Raw genomic sequence first — 21,915 nt, 5'->3', positions numbered from 1 at the left:
AAGCATGTCATATATCCATTAGTCTATTTGCTTTTAAAGTTAGTTTTGACCTTTTTGTCGTAGCTGTAACAGCGGAAAGAAAAAATTGTGGTTTTGGGCCATTTTTAGCATCGCACTTTGCGGTACGGTTTAGCTAAAACTATAACTACACTGCACCTTATTTTTGCGGTCACATTTGCGGTGCGGTGTGGTGCGGTTTAGAGTTTAGTCAAAACCATAACCGCACCGCACCTCATTTTTGCAATCACATATGCGATACTATATATAAGATGCAGTTTGAAGTCAATATATTTTTCAAATTTTGGGTTTTTCCTACTCAACCCAAAACTTTTTCCCTTTTTTTGGCCAAGTTTTAAATTATTGAGTTAGTTTTTCTTTATTTTGGATTGGCTTTTCTAGTCAACACTTGTTAGGATTATTAAACTTTTTTTTTTTTTGGAAAACTAGAGTTATTAAACTATTAATAATATATTTAATATTAAAAATAAATAAATCTATTAATATATAAATTAAGAGGGTGCAGTTTGTGCGGTTTTCTTATTATAAAACCTGCACTGCACCATGCGGTGCATTATTACTTGTGATGCGGTATAGTTATGCCATTTTATGGGCAATTTTGGTGTGTTTTTACAGTTTGTGCGGTTTATGCGGTTTGGTGAACACCTCTACACCTAAGTGTAATAAGTTTTATCCAGCTAAATATCCATCCCAAATGGTAGAAACTCAATTGCAAAATTTTATAGGGAACTTTTTTCATGGTTGACTTGGTTTCATGACTTTTAATAATAATCAATACTTACAATATTTCATTCGATACATTTCTTCTTTGTTTTTTTGTTTTTATTTCTATATATTTTTATTTTTATTTTAATAAACTCATATATACTTTCTTTGTTGCTTTATATGGCCGAATCATTTCAAATCAATTAATCAAGGCTGGGTAATTTATTTGGATAGAGAAGAAGCAGATGAATGAGGAGCTTAGCAAGGAGAGTATATGAACATGCCCTGGCCTTTGCTTAACGTGAGATACAAGAAGCTAAGTCATGCGACGTCGTAGGAGACTGTGTGTGGAATTCTCCTGTTACCCTGCCTACAATTGATAATTATCCTTTATTTTTTTTATATATATATATATATATATATCTTTAAGATCTTCAGGTTTATTTGGTCCGTTAGAACTGGGTTAGAATTTCCAAAAGGTTTGAGTGCAACCTAATTAAATTCCTTTTGATACAAATTCCTCTTACTTAATTCATCCTGTAGATGTTACCTACCTACAAATGCAATGTAGAACATGCAATATAGAATAAACTAATGATGATAACGAAAAAGTTTACCATTACTTGAGCTATAAGCGTTTAATTCGCTTTAGCAATTTAAGCTACTATAACAATCTCTTAATTAATTCTCACCCCCGACCCCTCTATCTATCTCCTGTGTGTCAGTGTGTGGTAACAATGGGAAATGAGCAACATCTATGGCAAAGGATTTATAACGCCTTCTGTTTCCAAATACAATCAAGCCGTATCTTTCAAGTTTTCTTCTTTGTTATTGGTTTGACGTTTGGATTTTTGACTTGTCTATACCTCAAAAGCTTATTGCCTTTATTACAAGTCCCAACATATTCTAATATTTCACCAATATCATCAACAGTACTAGTACCGCCAGCACTACATACACCACCACTGCCTCCGCCTCCTTCACCACCACCTCCACCACCACCAATAGAATCATTGCCATCAAGTTTAGTTGAATCAGCAAATGGGGCATCCAACTATACAAGTGTTTTGCTGAAAAAACAGGAGCTCCTTACTCATAATATGAGTGACCAAGAGTTGTTCCAGAAAGCATTAATGGTTCCACAAACAGAACTGCCTGGCCGGCAGGTTCCAAAGGTGGCTTTCATGTTCTTGACAAAAGGGCCCTTGCCATTGGCAACCTTGTGGGAAAAGTTTTTCAAAGGGCATGAAGGCTTTTACTCCATATATGTGCATGCAAATCCTTCTTTCAATGATTCAGAGCCTCAAGATTCTATCTTCTGTGGTAGAAGAATCCCTAGCCAGGTAATATGTTTCTTGAGTAAAAAAAATTGTCGCTGGGTGATTATTCTTTTTTATAATTGATGTTGAATAGAGCTTCGTCAACCAAGAAAATGAAAATCATTAAAAAAAAAACAAAAAAAAAAAACAAATAATTCAAATTTTAATTTGATTGACAAAAACGATATACACACAATCAATTGCCCTTACGTGTTTCCAAGCATGACAATACGATGAGGTGGAGTACCTTCTAAGATTCAGAAATTTGGGATGAAATTTTCTTCTATTGAATTCTCCAATATTCTCTAATTTTAATTTAGATCTAAACATGTGGCATTCTAAAATCAAATAAATGTTACGGTTGTCTTAAATTTAGCTAAAAATAAGAGAAAATTAGAGGAATTTTTTTACTCTTGGGCTAAAACTATAAATAAAGAAGCTCCTCCATCACCACCATTAGAATTATCACCATCAAGTTTAGTTTGATCAGCAAATGTATTTAAGAGAATGATTCTTTTTTTTATATAAAATTTAATTTTTACACAAGTTGGGGGAGGATTTTTGAGCTCTATTTTTCCTTATTAAGGAGAATAGACAATATTATTGATAAATTCAAATTTTCTGTCACATCTTTTTATATTTCACTTTATATTCTACTAATTACAATATGTCATGCATTCTCAAAAAAAAAAAAAAAAAAATTACAATATGTCATGTGTTTGACTTTTTCAATTTTAAATTTTGGTTATTTTATAAGTAACATAAAATAAAAAACACATGGCCTGCAATAAGAAAAGTCAAAATAATACATGGCAAGTTGTGATTTGTGAAGCATAAAATATAAATAAAAAGAAGAAGAAGAAAGTGGAATAGATAAGTAATATATACATAAATATATACAATTTATATTCTACTAATTACAATATGTCATGCATTCTCAAAAAAAAAAATTACAATATGTCATGTGTTTGACTTTTTCAATTTTCAATTTTGGTTATTTTATAAGTAACATAAAAAAAAAAACACATGGCTGGCAATAAGAAAAGTCAAAATAATACATGGCAAGTTGTGATTTGTGGAGCATAAAATAAAATAAAATAAAAAAGAAAAGAAGAAGAAAGTGGAATAGATAAGTAATATATACATAAATATATACAATTGAATAAGTAATATTTTACTATGTAAATTAAAAATCTATAAGTATTGTATAAGAACTTAAATTGATCATTTATATATTAATATTTATAGTATACTTTTAGCCTTAATCACATGAATGAAATAATTATTTTTTTATTGAAACTTTTACCCTCTTAAATCCATTTTTCATTCACAATCCTAACAAACATGTAGAATATATTAGGTTCCAGGTATATAATAGTTATTTTGACCCATAAATAACAAAGCAATACATCAACAAAAAAACTATTTTAACAATTTATTTTTTCAATAAATCTCTCCAAAAAAATAATAAATTTTCTTTTCATGACTTTGCACTCTTTCATGTTCCAAAAATCAACAAAATAGTAGGGAAAAAAATATTTGACTACTAAAGAAAATTACATAAACTAAGCATATTGAAGTATTGAGCACATAGTCTGAAAATTGCATTGTTGGAACTTGGAATTAGGTTGATAAAACTTGAAATTCCTTAGACAACATTTTTGTTACTCATACCAAATAGTAATTTTGTTTCTGATTTGAGAATGAATTTTCTTTAGCCACATGCCATAAATATAACTATATTAGAACCACTAAATATTTGACATGTAATCTTTATAAAAACAATGGATTTGAGTGAGGCTTTTATCTATTTGTAATGTTATTATTTTTATGAGTTACTGTGTGTTTTTTTTTTTAAGTTCCCAAAAGATTAATTTAATTTTTTAGGGGGTAGTTATACTTTTTGGGAGATCAAAATCTTTAAAAATATCATTTTAATAAATAATACAAGTACCTTACTAGAATTTCTCAACAATTTTTTCCCCTGGTTTTTTTTTGGGGAAGAGGGGGCAACTTAAATTTTTTTAATGCCCAAACTTTAAAAATTAAAAATATACGTATGACCTAAAAACAGTTTCAAAATTTTGGGGGCCACTGACAGGGTAGGATTGTGGGTGCATTATGTCTCTCTCTAGAACCATCTAATTGTAATGGAGGTGTCAACGTTGATAAGAGTATGAGAGATGAGAAAGAAGAGGAGGGGCGTAAGTGAAAGCGAGAGTCAGTATATATATAAAGAAATTAAAGATGTCCATCCCCCTACATATCCCTGCTCCATGAATATTTACAAATTAAAAATATTTCATATTCACGTAAGCAATAATTAAGGTATTAAACTATAAATAATTAGTTAATTTTTTTTTTCATAAATTAAAATTATATGAGCATCATTAATTTGTTTTTGCAGCCAGTGTATTGGGGTACATCCTCAATGATTGATGCAGAGAGACGCCTATTAGCAAATGCCCTACTTGACATCTCCAATCAAAGATTTGTATTGCTCTCAGAATCTTGCATTCCATTATTCAACTTCAAGATCATTTATAACTACCTCATGGACTCGCATTTGAGCTTCCTAGGTTCCTTCGACGACCCACGGAAGGCAGGCCGTGGTCGATATAGTCCCCATATGTGGCCCATTATAAACATCACAGACTGGAGAAAAGGGGCTCAATGGTTTGAAGTGCACCGTCACCTTGCCATGCACATTGTGTCTGACACCAAATACTACCCTATTTTTCAAAAACATTGTCTCATGCCCTGTTACATGGATGAACATTATATTCCAACACTTGTGAACTTGTTGTACTCAGAGTTCAACTCGAATCGAAGCATTACATGGGTTGATTGGTCGAGGGGTGGCCCTCATCCTGCAAAATTTGGATGGAGTGCTATCACTGATGAGTTTTTGAATCAAATTCGATTTGGATCAACATGTCCTTATAATGGAAATACTACAAAAATATGTTTCTTGTTTGCTAGGAAATTCTTACCTAGTGCATTGGAGCCTTTGTTAAGGGTTGCTCCATTGTTGCTTGGTTTAGAGCCATAGAGTTTTTCAAACATCGTTAATATTTATATGATTAAATAAAGTGATAGTAAATCATATAATTCCATTCAAATTTCAATCTTGGATATATATATATATATATATATATATATATGTCCTTCTATGCACGGAGAGAATAATTTATAAGCATTTTTTATAAGTAATTGTTTATATGCTTTAACAATGTTTATGATTAAATCATCCCATATGAGAAAATCAGTACAAGAAGGCCTTCAGTTAGCATGATGGTATCCAAAACATTCTTTTTGGAAACAAACTCGGTGAGAGCCTTCCTAACATAAGAGCAAAGTTTTTTCTTACCATTTTACATTTGAACCTTTGTAAGGTAATAATTAATATCAAAAGAATCAGCCTTATCGTTAAAAGGAAAACACATACTTTTATCTATATTTCTAATCATGTCAGAACTCAACTTTTGCACTCTCAAGTGTAGGGACGAAGCCAGGATTTCTATTGATGGGGCCGAAATATGAATTAAATTTTTTTTATGATGATCCAAATAAGCACCTATCGATCAACAAAATTTTAACTGTTAGAAATACTGAATAATTGTATATTGTATTTCTCAAGCATGAAAGAATATATATGAGTGTTTTTATATAAGGGGCATATGAGTGCAGTACAAGCAAGAATGTAGTACAAGTAAGAATGTAGTACAAGAATGTGTGATATACAAGTAATCTAGTTGGGCTCAAAGCCCACAACACTATACATGTTAACAACCCCCCTCAAACTCAAGGTGGATGTGAGACTAATTTAAGATTGTCAACCAAAGTACGAAGGCGTCCTTTAGGATGTGACTTAGTGAAGATATCTGTAAGTTGATCTTTAGAGGAGACTGAGATCAGCTTGAGAGCACCATGGACAAGATGATAACAGATAAAATGACAATCGATCTCGATGTGTTTAGTCCATTCATGGAAGACATCATTGTGAGCAATACGAATGGCACTCTGGTTGTCATAATAAAGAGGAGTAGCAGAGGATGTAGACACACCTAAGTCTTTGAGAAGCCATCGTAGTCAAAGGAGCTCAGATGTGGTATCAGCAAGGGCATGATATTCTGCTTTAGTACTAGAACGGGCCACATGAGTTTGTTTCTTACTTCGCCAAGAAATCAAATAAGAACCAAGAAGAAAACAATAACCAGTGGTGGACTTGCGATCAGTGGGATCTCCTGCCTAATTAGCATCAAAAAATGCACGGAGAATAAAAGGAGACTGAGCAGAGTAGAAAAGACCGCGGAAGAGAGTGCCTTTAGGTATCGAAGAATACGCAAAACAGCAGCATAGCGAGTCGATCGTGGAGCAGAAGATACTGGCTCACCTGGTGAACAGCATAGGAAATGTCTGGACAAGTGACAATGAGATAAACTAGGCTGCCAACCAAGCGTCTGTAAAGAAAGGGATTAGACAATAGTTTCCCCCTTGAGGGAGTCAGATGTGCATTAAGCTCAACTGGAATGTCAACAGTCTTGCTATCAGTGAGTCCAGCTCGAGACAAGAGTTCAGAGGCATACTTGGCTTAATTAATATAAAGTACATATGTAGAATGAGTGATTTCAAGACCTAAGAAGTAGCTGAGATGTCCAAGATCTTTCATCTCAAATTGCTGACTGAGAAAATCCTTGAGTTCTTGAATGCCACTGAGGTCATCACCAGTTATGATCATATCATCTACATACAGGAGAAGTAAAATAGTGCCTTTGTCAGTGCGACAAAGAAATAAGACAGAATCATAATGATTGGCCATGTAACCCAAGCGAGAGATGGTAAAGCTGAATTTGGCAAACTAAGCTCGTGGAGCTTGTTTAAGGCCATAAAGTGCATGTCGAATGTGACAAACCTTATTAAAGTCAACAGAGAGACCAAGAGGAGGTTGCATATAAACTTCTTCATTTAAATCCCCATTAAGGAATGAATTTTTGACATCCATATGAAAAATGTCCCATTTACTGGCAGCAGCAACAGCTAAGAGGGTACGAACAGATGAGATACGAGCAATTGAAGTAAAGGTCTCTTCATAATCAATCCCATACTCCTGTGTAAAACCTTTTGCAACGAGACGAGTTTTGTATCGCTCAATGGACCCATCAGAGCGAGTCTTAATCTTGTAGATCCACTTACAACCAACCACAGATTTCCCAGGGGGGAGTGTCACCAAATCCCAAATATGGTTTTTAGATAATGCATAAAGTTCCTCTTTCATTGCAATCTGCCATAAAGGGTCAGTGGAAGCCTCACGATAGGTGTGAGGCTCGTGTAGTGTAGCAAGAGTAGTGTAACAAGAGTAGTGTAACAATGATAGTCAAGTAAATGTGCAGGAATTGATCTTACCCGAGTTGAGTGACGAGGTGGAATGTCTTATGCAAGATCTTCAGGCGGAGCAAGAGCAGGGGACCCAAGCTCAGGGTTGGGGTTAGGTAGCTCGTCTTTGACCTGTTCATTAAAGGTTGAACTAGGAAAGGGATCAATGATATCTGGTGGTTGGACAGAGAAGTCTACAAGAGAATCAGGAGCAACTACAAGAGGATTAGGAGCAGCTACAAAAGGAATATGTACCTCATCTGGAAAAAGATCTAAGATAGAGGAGGAAGATAGGGAGGCACGGAAGTGAGAGAGCTCGACAAAAAGGCGATGTTCCTAAAAGGCGATGTTCCTAAAAGATAACATTGCGGGAGATACGAAGACGATGAGAGACAGGATCATAACACCGATACCCCTTTTGAGTTTTGCCATAGCCAAGAAAACAACAAAGTCTTGACCGAGGCTCAAGTTTGTTATGCTCATGTGGCTGAAGAAGAACGAAACCAGCAGAACCGAAGGAGTGAAGATGGTGATAGTCTAGAGGTGACCCAAAAAGGCGCTCATATGGAGTTTGATTTTGGATAACAGGACTTGGAATGCGATTAATAGCATGAACAGCATGAAGAGCAGCTTCGCTCCAAAAAGGAGCAGGAACTTTGGCAGAGAGAAGGAGAGCACAAATAGTGTCAAGAATATGACGAAATTTTTGTTCGGCTCTACCATTTTGCTGAGAGGTACCTGGACAAGTTAGTTGATGAATAGTGCCATAGGAATGCAAAACAGCTTGGAAAGCATATTGAGTGTACTCATGAGCATTATTAAATCGAAAATTTTTTATGCATTTGGAAAATTGAGTTTCAACCATTTTTGCAAAATTAGAATATACTTCCAATAATTCAGAACGATGTTTCATATTAAAAATTCAGCTATAGCGAGAGTAATCATCAACAAAGACAACAAAATAGCGAGACCCACCAATACTAGAGACAAATGAAGGCCCCCAAACATTAGAATGAATAAGGTCAAAGATATCAGTGGATATTGATTCACTAGTATTGAAAGGAAAAGCTGGTTGTTTTCCTAATTGACATGAGACACAATCAAAATTTTCTATAGACACTGAACCTAACAAACGTTTAGAAGCCAATTGTTATACTCGAGAGGAAGATGCGTGACTAAGTCGAACATGCCAAAGTGCAAGGGAGGGAACAGAAAAAACTGCAGCAACAAAAACAAGAGCAACAAGTGGAAGACGAAGGTTGTCCATGGGAAACATACGCCCAACTCTGGGACTGGTCCCAAGTTCCTGTCCCGTCCTTGGATCCTGCACAATACACCCAGAATAATCAAAGATAATGCGATAACCCAACTCAGCTAATTGTCCCACAGAGAATAAATTGTAAGAAAGGTCAGGAACATTAAAGACCCCAGGAACTGAGAGGTTGGAGGTCGAAACAGAACCTATATTATGACCAGACATTGTGGAACCATTTGCTATGCGAATATTAAAAGGGTGTGGTGCAGGTTTAAGTTCAGAAAATAAAGACGAGTGAGGTATCATGTGATTGCAACAAGTAGAATCCATAAGCCAAGAGGTAGGAGACATATCAGATAAAGCTGAGAGAGAAGAGGAATAAGATGCATTACCAACCATACGAATGACATTAACGATGATATTTATAAGGTCATCTCTGGAAATGGTGAGAGTGGATCCAGAAGACTGACACTGTGCAGAGACGGGAGCCATTGGTTGGACACTCTCAGTATTAGCAATAGTAGTAGCAGAAATTAAAATAGCTGATTTGTTGCGATGATAGCAAGTCTCAATATTGTGGCCAAAACGTTTACAAAAATTGCAAAATTGTTTGCTGGATTGTCGGCGATGGTTGTTGCAAAAGGAAGAAGACTTGTCCTTATTCTTCATTAGAAGAAAAATATCCAAAAATGGACTGCAAAAATGAAATCTACACGAAAAACTGGATAAGGAGCACCTGAACTGCAAAAAGTCAACCTTGGCAAAAAGTCAACGGTCAACCCTTGTCAGCGGTCAAACCTGCTAAAGTCAACGGTCAAACCCTTAGAAGTCAAATGATGACGTTAGCAACGGCGCAACTAAGGCAGACGTGGATGACGTCAGCGGGAGGGTTGAGGCACGTGTAAGCGCGTGAGAGCGCATGACCTGGAGATGCGGCGCGTGGGAGCGCGTCAGGAGAAACCCAGTTGTGCAATGGCGCGTGGAGGCGCGTAGAAGGCGCGTAGGGCGCGTGAGCTGTGGAACGGAACCTTTGAGCAACGTGTGGGGGTGCATGCTGTCTCCAATGGAGTCGAGGCTTCCACGAATGTGTAGATTGACGATCTCAGTGGTACCTTCACAAATGTAATCGGAGCAATATTTGCAGCAGTGATGTAAAGGGCAGTGGTCTGTGCAGTGTGAAACTCCTTAACGACGACGACTGTAGGTCCAGAACCCAAGGACGATGGCTAGAAGATGTTGGAGGTTCAACGGCGAGAGATTGTGATGGCGGAAGCGATGTTGAGAATGGAGTCACACCAACAAGGACAAGACTGCTAAGAAAAGGTCAGAGCAGTGACTCTGATACCATGTTAGAAATACTGAATGATTGTATATTGTATTTCTCAAGCATGTAAGAATATACATGAGTGCCTTTATATAGGAGGCATATGAGTACAGTACAAATAAGAGTGTAGTACAAGAATGTGTGCTATACAGGTAATCTAGTTGGACCTAAAGCCCACAACACTATACATGTTAACATTAACAAATGAAAAAACACAAAATAACTATTTATTCATATATTGCAATGCAAATATCTATCAAAATTATGTTCAACATTCTATTTAATCTAGAAGATCATAGATGATTAATTCCTTTCTAAATGTCGTAGCAATTTCTGTTTCAATGTATAAAATCATAGAGTATGTTAAAAACTCATCTTCAATTAATATACAAAATCAAAGTGTCCATTAAATATTATCTTCCATTTTGTTATGAAACTTAGTTTTGAAAATACTCATTCCATATTTGTAATGGAAATTAGAAGATTAAGTGTAACAATGAAAAGTACAAAATTTTAAGCAAAACACTAAAACCGATGGCTCAGCCATCGAAGTTGCTAATGTCGAAGATTAATCGAATTGCAAGGAATGTGGCTCTGGTGATCGACTGAGTTACCATGACCACCGCCAAAGTGATTTCTCTGAATCTCCAATGATCAGACCCTTAATACTGGTGACCGGAACGATGGCTTCACTTATTGGACCTCTAACACTGGTCATCGGAACAATGGCTCCGTGCAACCACCAGACCCTGGAACTGGTCATTGGAACAACTAGTTTAACCACTGCACCACCGACACCAGTCGTCAAAATGGTAGCTCCAGTGATTGGGCCGCCAACATTGATCACTAGATTGGCAGCTCTAGCAACTAAACTACTAGCATTGGCTGCCCAACCCACCGAACTGGTGACCTATCCATTAAATGGTGTGAGAGGAAGCCACTGTGTATTCTTGAAAAAATGTTTTACCAAATTTTTAAAGGTAAAACATTTTACAACTTTTTATAAAAGAATTTATGGTCAACATAAAATATTTTACATGTTTGACCACATTTTACATGTAAACAAACAACTAGAAATGGGAAAACATTTTTTGAAAAATATTTTACTTCAAAAAAAACGGAATGTTATACTCTTTAGCTAGCAAAATTTCAAGATAATTAAAGATTAATAACTATGATATCTATCAAATGTTTAAATTTCAATATGGAGGAATGTCCGCTAAATTTTGAGAGATGAAGAAAATAAACATTATTTATTGTCAAGATAGTAAGAAGAAGAATGATAGTAAGAAGCATGATAGAGGCAAAGATCAAGGGAAGAAGGAAATCATCAAAGAAGACTAGCCTAAATGACAATGTTGATTTATAATTGTTGTGTATTGTACAAAATGGCATGTAGTTTTCCATTACTGTGTATATGTTAAGTACTAAGTGTGTGGATAGCACGTGTGAAGAGTTTGTTAGTCTTGTTAGGTTTTGGAGGGAAAATCCGTTAGTTAGTTACTTCCCCTATTTTCCTTTTCTATTGTATATACATACATAGTTGTACCATCGTTTCCAATTAATGCAATATACTTGTATCACAACCACTGATTGGAGGAGAGCATTACCCTACATGGGCATGATCAATGGAGAGAGCTCTCAGGATCAAGAATAAGTTCAAGGTGAACTTTATGTGAGTGATTACTTCACTAGTCTCTCAATTTTATGGGATGAGATACAAAATTATGAGCCACTTCCTATCTATTCTTGTGAGCAGTGTGTGTGTCATGTGAATGAGAAAATCTCTAATCTTCATCACAAAGAAGCAATTATCCAGCTTTTGATGGGTCTTAATGATTTTTTCTCTCACATTTGATGTCCAATTCTGTTAATGGATCTTATTCCATCAGTTGAGAATGTGTACTCTTTGCTAATTCAAGATGAAAAGTAAAGATCAGTTGGACGGCAGCAACAATGGTCCTTTTGTGGAGTCCACAACTCTTGCAGCAAAGGCAATAAATTTTGAATCCAAGACCTTTAAGAAAGGTAAGGAAAGACCTACTTGCAGCAACTGTGGATTGCATGGTCATACCATGGAGAAGTGTTACAAGCTCCATGGTTATCCTCCTAGATACAAGACCAAGCCAAGGGCCAACCAAGTCTCATCACACAACAAGCTTTTCCTTTTACAATGGAGCAATGTTAGAATTTACTTGCTATGATTAGAGGGACTGATGCTTAGAATAACATTGTTGCTATGGCTAATCATATTTCTTTCAATCGAGCTTCAAGTTCTCAGTCCACACCCCTAGCAGGTAATCTCAAGCATTCCATATTTTCTATAAAACTTGTGAATAGCACTGCTTTGGGTAATGAAATTTGGGTCATGGATACAGGAGCAAGTGATCATATAATATGTTCTATTTCTCTTTTTCAGTCTTACACTACTGTTACTCATTGTGTTGTTTAATTGCCTAATGGTGAATTTGCACGTCACTCACATTGGAATTGTTAAGCTTTCCAATTCTCTTATTCTTGAACATGTTCTTTGTGTTCCTTCTTTCTCATTCAATCTCTTGTCTGTTTGTCAACTCACTCAAAGCTTGACTTTGTGTCTTGTGTTTTTGTCCCAATTTTGTTTCATTCAGGACCTTTCTTGTTGGAGGATGATTGGAATGGGTGAAGTCCAAAATGGTTTGTACTTGCTGCAGAAATGCACTTCTAGGACTACACCTTCTCTGTCAAATCATCTTTCCACCAACAAGTCCTTCAAATCAGCTTTTTCATCTTTTGTTTCAAATAAAGATATGTTCATCTTGTGGCATTTTAGATTAGGGCATCCTTCTTTGAGTAAAATGACATTTTTACAGAATGTACTGCCTTCTTTCTTTACAAAATGTATTGATGTTTGTACCATTTTCCCTTTGGCTAAGCAAAAGAGATTGTCTTTTCCTTCTCATAACAATTTGTGTAATGCACCTTTCTCTTTAATTCATGTGGATGTTTGGGGTCCATATTTTGTCTGCACTAATGATGGCTTTAAGTTTTTCCTTACTATTGTTAATGATGCCACCAAGTCGACTTGGGTGTACCTCATGAAAGCTAAATTAGATGTTAAACATCTTTTAATTTCATTTTATAACATGATTTCCACCCAATTTAACACTGGTATTAAGGCAATCAGATCAGACAATGCTCCTGAATTCTCCTTACCTGATTTCTATAGTACTCATGGTATTGTACATCAAAAGAGTTGTGCTTATACACCACAGCAAAATTCTATGGTTGAAAGGAAGCATCAACATCTTTTGAATGTTGCTAGATCTCTCAGGTTACAGTCCAATCTCCCTTTAGCTTATTGGGGTGATTGCATCCTTATAGCCAACTATCTCATTAATAGATTTCCTGCACCCTTGTTAAACCACAAGTCTTCATTTAAACTTCTTTTCAATAAACAACCCTCTTTTAGTCATCTTAGGGTGTTTGGTTGTTTATGTTTTGTCTCTACTCCTTCTGTTCATAAGTTAAAGTTTGATTCTAGAGTTCTTCCCTGTGTTTTCCTTGGCTATCCTTTCAATATGTGTGAGAATACCTTTTTCTTTAGCACACAGGCCCAAGGATCCTGGGCCAAATAGTTGTATTTTGGTGGACTGGGCTTGGTTCACCACAGCTAAAATGGCTGTTTAAGAACTAAGTGGTGCACAAGACAAGCTTCCTTCAATACACATAAACTAGCGAATGAGAATATTTGTATTGAATAACAATGAAAACATGCAAAAGGAATGCAAAGTAATTAGGAAATACACAAAACAATTGTTAGGGATCCTCAAATTAATAAGAAATACTTCATTAGTTTTTCTTAATTGTGGATTACAAATGTGCTCACTAAGACGTGATATAAGGTTCAAATAAACTCAAAAATTACAAACTTTGATGGCTATCTAAGCCTCTAAGACTTGCAAAGTTTGAATCCTTTTGAATCCAAGTATGTGTTATAGTGGCTGTTTCTGGGATACCGGGAGACGTTCCTCTATTTTTCTTAAATTTTACAAAGTTCTAATGGCTCTGTTATGATATTCTTCCTACTAAAAATCCCCTCCCTTCAACATGGGTTTTCTCTTCCTTTTATAGTATGTTTTCTAGGACTCCGAGGTACTAGTGATTTCTCTCTTTTACCCCTCAGAGCTCGTGCTGTGACAGTTGCCTAGGGGCTGGTCTCTTCCCTTTTTTCTCATAGTTTTCATCTTTTAGTGCTGTTTCTCTAAAAGTCACTTGCTGACTTTCCATTCCGGGGCATCCTTAGGCAATTAGCCTTCAATCTCTCTTCTTTCAAGGTTTCTCACTTTTCAGACTCAGCTGTCAGTTGTATTTCCTTGCTATCATTATTCCCAAATAGTTGGAATCTTTTACTGCTGGGTTGAAAGTTCTCTTCTAGTCGCTTCTACTTGTGGTTTTCTCATTCTTGGTTCCTTGCGGTACAACTCCTTTGTTCATGAATGTTTGCTTTATGCTTTTTGATTCTTTGCTGCACCACTGGGTACTTGAAAAGGACATATATGTTCTTCATTTCTTGTATTTCGTGGTACCTCTCTTGAGCTGTATTAATCCCATATTAGTTGTGCTGCATTACCTGAGGATCCCGAGCCTCTGGGTATCCCGGCCTAGTTCTTTCACTGGATTTTGCTGGATTTTTTAATGGCCTTTTTGCTGGAAATCTGAACATAAATAGGGCCTTAATGTTGATTCTTCTTGTTGCTTGAATTGGGCCTTCTTTACTTTTCATGGAATGGGCTTTCTTGTGAAATTTTGGCCTTCAACAATATGAAAGGTTACAAAGTATTTAGTCTTCACACTAGGAAAATTTTTGTCTCTAGAGATGTTGTTTTCATAAATCCATATTTCCCTTCTCTCTTTCTTACAAATCTTTGTGTTTGAGTCACTTCTCTTATCATTACCCATATCTAGTTCTTGTAGTCCTGATTTTGATCCTTCATCTAGTTTTAGGTCTATTTCTGCAGGTACACCTCTCAGTGACTCCCCTTCTTCCACATCTCATGTTAACAACCCTTCTACAGATTCCTCTACATCTCCATCTTCTATTTTAAGTGGTTCTTTACCAATTCCTTTGCCTTCTAATGATTTACCTGATCAGTCCACTTCACTTCCTGCTGTTCAACATGCTTCACTTCTTATTGATCAACATGCTGAGTCTATTGAGTCTACTCCATCTGATTCTTCATCTTTTCCTATTGTTTAACCTTCACAGTCTATCCCTCCTCCTTCTATACATCCTCTTAGAAAATCCACTAGGGTCAGTCATAAGCCTGCCTATCTAGATGCATACCAATGTCATCAGGTTTCTTCTTCCTTTGTGTCTCAGGTTCCTTCCAGCATTTTCTACCCTTTATCTTCATACTTGTCTTCTCATAGATTATCACCTAAACACTTGCATTTTTGTAATGTGATCTCCTCAATTGAGGAACCCCAGTTCTATCACCAAGCAGTTCAAGATCCCAAGCGGAGGGAAGCTATGGCTGCTGAGATCTCTGCTCTTGAAGCTAATCATACTTGGATTCTCACTCCTCTACCATCTCATAAGAAGACTATTGGTTGTAAATGGGTGTATAAGGTGAAATATAAGTCTGATGGAAGTGTAGAGAGGTATAAGGCCTGATTGGTAGCTAAAGGTTTCACTTAAAAGGAAGGCCTTGATTACCTTGAGACATTTTCTCCTGTTGCTAAATTGGTTTCTATCAAATGTCTTCTTGCAGTAGCTGCTAAGCAAGGCTGGTATCTATGCCAACTTAATGTCAACAATGCCTTCCTTCATGGCGATTTGAAGGAAGAGATATATATGGATCTACCACCAAGCTTCCAGAGCAAGGGGGGCTTGTATGCAAGCTTGTTAAATCCTTATATGGTTTGAAACAAGCTTCCAGACAATGGTTTGCTAAGTTTTCCACTACTTTACTTCTGTTAGGATTTACACAATCTAGAGCTAACTATTCTTTGTTTACCAAGAAGACTTCTACTTCCTTCATTGCTCTTTTAGTGTATGTTGATGATATTTTAATTGCTAGTGACAATAAGCAGGCAGTGGATGAATTGAAGGTTTTGCTAGATCAATAATTCAAGTTGAAAGATTTGGGTGACCTGAAGTTCTTCTTAGGTCTTGAAATGGCAAGGACAACAAGTGGCATCAACTTGTGTCAAAGGAAGTACACACTGGACCTATTGAGTGATGTTGGCATGATGGGGTGTAAACTAACAAAGATACCAATAGATCCAAATATCAAGCTCGGTAAATATGAAGGAAAAGAACTACAAGATCCTAGTTCCTATAGGAGGCTAATAGGAAGACTATTGTATCTAACTATAACTAGACCTAATATCACTTTTGTTGTGAACAGATTGAGTCAATTCATGGCACATCCTAGAGAACCACACTTAAATGCAGCCAATGCAGTACCTCAAGGCAACACCAGGTCAAGGGTTGTTCTTTTCAAGCAAGTCAGACCTGCATTTGAAGGCTTTTACATATGAAGATTGGGCTTCCTGCCCTGACACTAGGAGGTCTGTGACTAGTTTTTGTATTTTTCTTGGTGAATCTTCGATCTCATGGAAGTCCAAGAAGCAGCAAACAGTATCATGATCCTCAGCAAAATCAGAACGTAGAGCCATGGCAGTAGCAGTTTGTGAGGCTATTTGGCTTTTATATTTGCTTAGTGATATCTAGGTAAAGCACCCTCAAGCAGCTTTTCTATTCTGTGATAGCCAAGCAGCAATTCACATAGCTACAAACCCGGTTTTTCATGAAAGAACAAAGCACATTGAAATTGATTGTCACCTAGTGAGAGACAAAGTTTTGGAAGGTTTTATTAGAATGCTACGTGTTAAAACAAATTCACAAATTGCATATTTGTTGACAAAGGCCTTGAATGCACAACAGTTTTCTTTCCTTGTGTCCCGGTTGAATATGGTCAATATATATTCAACTTAAGGGAGGGTGTCAAGATAGTAAGAAGAAGAATGATAATAAGAAGCATGACAGAGGCAAAGATCAAGGGAAGAAGGAAATCATCAAAGAAGACAAGCCTAAACAACAGTGTTGATTTATAATTGTTCTGTATTGTACAAAACGGCATGTAGTTTTTCATTACTGTGTATATGTTAAGTATTAAGCGTGTGGAAGGCACGTGTGAAGAGTTTGTTAGTCTTGTTAGGTTTTGGAGGGAAAATCAGTTAGTTAGTTACTTCCCCTGTTTTACTTTTCTGTTGTATATATATACATAGTTGTGCCATCGTTTCCAATTAATGCAATATGCAATTTTCATTCCAGAAACTTCTTTGTTTTTCCAATATTTATGATTGGGTTTAGCATTTTTTTTTTTTTTGGGTGGTTTGTAGTTTGCTGGGAACAAACTTACACCCATTAATAGATGCAAGAAAGCTCTGTTACGTGTTTTAGAAATTCTCTAAGCCCATTTGCAAGATTGCAAAGTATCTGAGATAGATGAGAAAAATCCTTTCATTCATTATGTCAGTGAGATTCCCTTTGTAACTCAGTTTACGCATTGCATACCTCTCATGGTCATGGGCTTTCAAAAATTCCAAACATATTTACAAAACTATTCATGGAGCCCAAGGAAGGTTCCAAAATGTCTTTTTATGTCTTCCAAACAAATTTTCCTCAGGAAAAGGTACACATGGACTTGATTCATATGTTTAGGGCTCACTTTTTTTTATTTTTTTATTTTTTATTTGAGGGGCTGTTTAGGACCCGCTTATATAATAATTTTCAACATAATAAGTATTTTAAGAGGCTCATAAATTCCACACAAAAAAAAGTGTTCACAACGGTAAGTTAATGATTAAATGATTATAGTTGTATAGGATTTATGATTGTGAGATCCAGGAAACGGTTACCATTTTATGAACTAAATTGATAAAATCTTAAACGCTATAATTGGTTAATATTATACGTAACAAAATTTTGTAAGTTGAAACTGTGAACAGAATCTTAAATTCGTCCACAATCAAGCAGTTTCCACTTTCCACTTTCCACCCACTGGATTGTACAGCATAATTTTGAATAAGGCTAATAGCCCAACTAAAACATTGAGTTTTGTTCCCATCAAAATTTTTTTTTTTTTGAGTTTTGTAGTAAAAGAAAATCTTCTAAAGTAAGCTTTATACTACTCCTATTTTCATTGAAGTTTTTCTTTTTATTTTCTCCTATAATTAGATTTTCCTCCCCAACAGCCTTTTAATGGTAAACAAGGATTTTTAACTTAAGGGCCAAACTATGTATTCATATGTTTTTTTTTAAGCATACGTTAGTTGTACTTCATATATATGGTTTGTTGAAGTTACACATAGTGTAACTCTAAGTAATATTACACCATTTAATATTTTTTAATTTGATGTAAATTTTGACAAATTCACTGTTAGATTACATTATTTTTGCATATTCTCCATACTTGCAAAATTTCAAGGCATTCAAAGATTAATAGCCGTGTCATTAATCAATTGTTTAAATTCAAGTTTTTGTAGGTTAAAATAATGCATAAAAAATGAGTTTACGGATCGAATGGTAAATAATATCCAATTGACATAAAAATTGGCATGAATGTTAAGAATATATAAAACATGTAATTCAATGGTGGTATTTTCAAAATATGAATTCTATAACAAGTTATTGGATGGTGTAACATTGCTGAGAGTTACACTAGGTGTAACTTGAACTCAACCCATATATATATATATATAATTATATATAAGAGGATTCCCCTATTTCAATTAGACTTTTTTGTGGTTCAAAAATACTCTCGTTAATGAAGGATAACTTTATTTAGAAATAGGGTTACAAATGTCAAATAACTAATTTTATTTTGAATTCAAAAAGAAATTTTCTAAAATTTAGGATTTTTTTCTCTTTACGTTCAAAAAACGAATTATAGTTACTGCTTATCTCTAAAGTTTATCCTTTTCATTTGTTTAAAAAATAAAAATATATATTTCTAAATTATAATAGATGCAAATTATTAACCTTTACCCAAAAAAATAGAAGAATCTCTAATCACGTGTATAAGCGCGTGCCCATAGGTTAGTGTCTATATATATATATATAAAATGAAATTTAATCTATTATTATATTTCTAAACTGAAATTAGTATGCAAAATTTGGCTAATTTTCTCTTCAAAAAAAAAAGAAATTGGCTAATTTGTTCTATCAAAAAAATTGTCTAATAATTTGTTATAAACACGTAAAAAAATATTTATAAAAATAAAAATAAAAAACCTTAGCATCTCCCATCAATTAAAGTTATGATCAACAACAATCTTTCATAGAATAAAATTCATCAATTACCATTACCACATGGAACTTCTACAAATTTTTTTTTTTTTTTCAAATCTTACCAAAAAAATAAAAAAGTACCTTATCTCTTTGGTAACCCAAATTTCTATTAGAAACAAATCAATGTTAGTAGTTGGCATAAATTGTCAAACACCTAAAATCTGAACCTAAAAGTAAAAATCAACTAGTAAAAAAAATTTGATGATAATTGTAAGGACGCAATTTGAGTCTCTAGCCCAAAGAATGTATGAACTTAGGCCCAAAGAGCCTAATACAATGAATTTGTAGAGAGTGGGTTGGAAAACTGGGTTTAATGAGTTAGACAACAAGAAAAGTAGATCCAGATGACAAGAAAATGTAAATAGACTGATTTAATCTAAAGAAAATTGTCCTTAGCACAATCCGAGGAGATTAGTTCTTATATGTTGATTCTCAAGTTTGATTACAAGTTCAGTTCTTGATTGCTACAGTGTTTTTCTCTCCATTTCTTGATCTTCCTCTCTCATTTCCTTCTTCTTATTTTATACTATCCTTCTGCCTTCATATCTGCCTTCCACGTGTAGATTAGAGTGTTGGTGCTGATCCCTATCACATTAACACCTTCCTGAAGTCTCTGGAGAGTAGTTGTAAGGCTGAATACTACTGTTCAAGTATCACTTCCTCATTAATGCGACTAGAGAGTTAGCTGTAGAGCATTTAATGCAGTGGTAACAGATTTCTCTTGAGATATTTCATCTCTTTCCTCTGTCCTGTTCCTTCCTAATACTTATCATCATCCATGAAATGATCCAGAACGTTACTCTTGATGGCAAACCACACCCTCTGACATCGGCTTTGCTCAGCTGAGGAGGGATTCCTCCTCAAACCAACCTTCTGGATGGCTTTAATCGGATTTCACTTCTTCACTTACTAACATGGATCCTTATGAAAGCGTTTACCCATCCTCGGATTGCCTAACGTTCTCGAATTGGGCCCCTGGCCCAATATATACATAGATATGGGCTCCTGGGCCTATCACCACTACAATAGCCCATCGAGATTCTTTTTTTTGGCTCCTCGGGAAGAAAGGAGGATTTCAATGTAATTATAGTTCCTCTATGCCCATTTTACATCACCTCTGATTGTACATATGCCTTTTTAACTACCCAAGGTACGCTCCTGACGTTTCGGCATCCGAGACACACCTTCAGTAAATTTTTGTGGCTCCATGTTCCCCACATTCTATGGCGTGATGCGGATCCAACAGCTGAGGATTTTGCTGGAAATCAGGCGGGAATTTTTCCGCTTGTAACTCTCTCTTTGATATAAATACTACTCAAATCAATCATTCATCTCACTTTAACACTCATACACTGAACCTGCAAACTTACCCAAACTACTTGTGCCCTCACAAATACCAAGAGCTAGTTCAAGGAGATCAGTTCCCTTCTTTACGTAAGTCTTTATAAATCTCTTCATTTACTTTTTCCATCTACTTTTCTTTTCTTTGTCTTTTCCTCCTCGACTCCTCTTATTTCTCTCAATCTTCTTAATACCTCTAAATCTTTCTTAGGAATGGGTAGATTCGCCTATTTGGTAGACTTTGAAGAGGGGTTAGAGAGCTTCAAAGCTAGGTATAGGATCCCGTTAGGAGTCACGATTAGATACTGTAAGGAAAGGTAATGGCATAAGGAAAGGCAAGAGGGAGAGGTGGTAATTCCAATGATTGCCTTTATAGAAGGAGGGATGAGAATTCCTATGGGTACAGTCACTAGAGCCTACCTTAGGGCCCATAGTTTAGCTCTCACCCAATGTGCCCCAAACATGTTTAGAATTTTAGATAGTGTAGATGCCCTTAACGAGAGAATGGGCTTAAACCTCACTCACCATAACATCAATTGGATTTACAACCTCCATCACCTAATGGGGTAGGGGTATTACCTAAAATCTAGGTACCCCGAGGTCAGGCTCATCCAATACCTACCCGATTCCAACAAAGGCCTAAAAAAAGACTTCCGGATTGTATCAGGGGAGCGGCACGATGGCCTCCCCTATCCGATGAGAAAAGGGATACCAGGTGGGGTTCTAGGTCTAGGTTTATAATTTCAAAGTTACCCCATTTTCTTTTTCTTTTGTTTGTGTTTGTACATGCAATTTCCTTTGATTTGCGTTATTTTTTGCTAATGATGTTTTTTGTTTCTCTTAATAGTTTTGCAGATAAGAACGATGTTATTCCCAACTTCAATCTCATGAACCAGCCGAGCTTGGACAAGATCTTGAAGGTCGAGGTGTTCGTCCACACAGACGGCCAACTAAGGGTAGCCCATTTAATCTTGAACTACATTCCCATCTCCAAAAGTTTCCAGGCCTCGAGATGCGTAATCAAAGCAAGGATCCTCACTTGCACCAGATCAGTGTTGTTGCTCTAGGCTTCCTCACCATCGGTCCTATCCTAGAAGGTACGCTCACCACCAATCCCATACCAAAAGGCATATCAAAGGTAGCCTTGCCACCACAGTATACAACTGGAGAGGCCACTCCTTCTCATCTTGCCATCACAAAGGAGGAAGAAGAAGAAGAAAAAGAAGAAGAAGTAGTT

At 35.8% G+C, this 21,915-nt stretch overlaps 1 protein-coding gene across 1 annotated transcript; it reads left to right on the top strand.

The window, feature by feature from the left end:
- Positions 1 to 1,399: 1,399 nt before the first annotated feature.
- LOC126706620 (glycosyltransferase BC10-like) lies at positions 1,400 to 5,179 on the top strand. Its single transcript, XM_050406159.1, has 2 exons — positions 1,400 to 2,066; positions 4,450 to 5,179. Exons 1-2 carry the CDS (start codon positions 1,461 to 1,463, stop codon positions 5,092 to 5,094), a joined length of 1,251 nt encoding a protein of 416 aa, XP_050262116.1. The 5' UTR covers positions 1,400 to 1,460; the 3' UTR covers positions 5,095 to 5,179.
- Positions 5,180 to 21,915: the final 16,736 nt, after the last annotated feature.

This window comes from Quercus robur, chromosome 2 (genome assembly GCF_932294415.1).
Source record: "Quercus robur chromosome 2, dhQueRobu3.1, whole genome shotgun sequence".
In the NCBI taxonomy this organism is placed as follows: Eukaryota; Viridiplantae; Streptophyta; class Magnoliopsida; order Fagales; family Fagaceae; genus Quercus; species Quercus robur.
This window is presented reverse-complemented; position numbering and strand designations above follow the sequence as displayed.

Coding starts and splice junctions, on each gene's coding strand:
- LOC126706620 (XM_050406159.1), top strand. CDS start 1,461: ATGGGAAATGAGCAACATCTATGGCAAAGGATTTATAACGCCTTCTGT. Junction 2,067..4,449: donor GTAGAAGAATCCCTAGCCAG/GTAATATGTTTC, acceptor TTGTTTTTGCAG/CCAGTGTATTGGGGTACATC.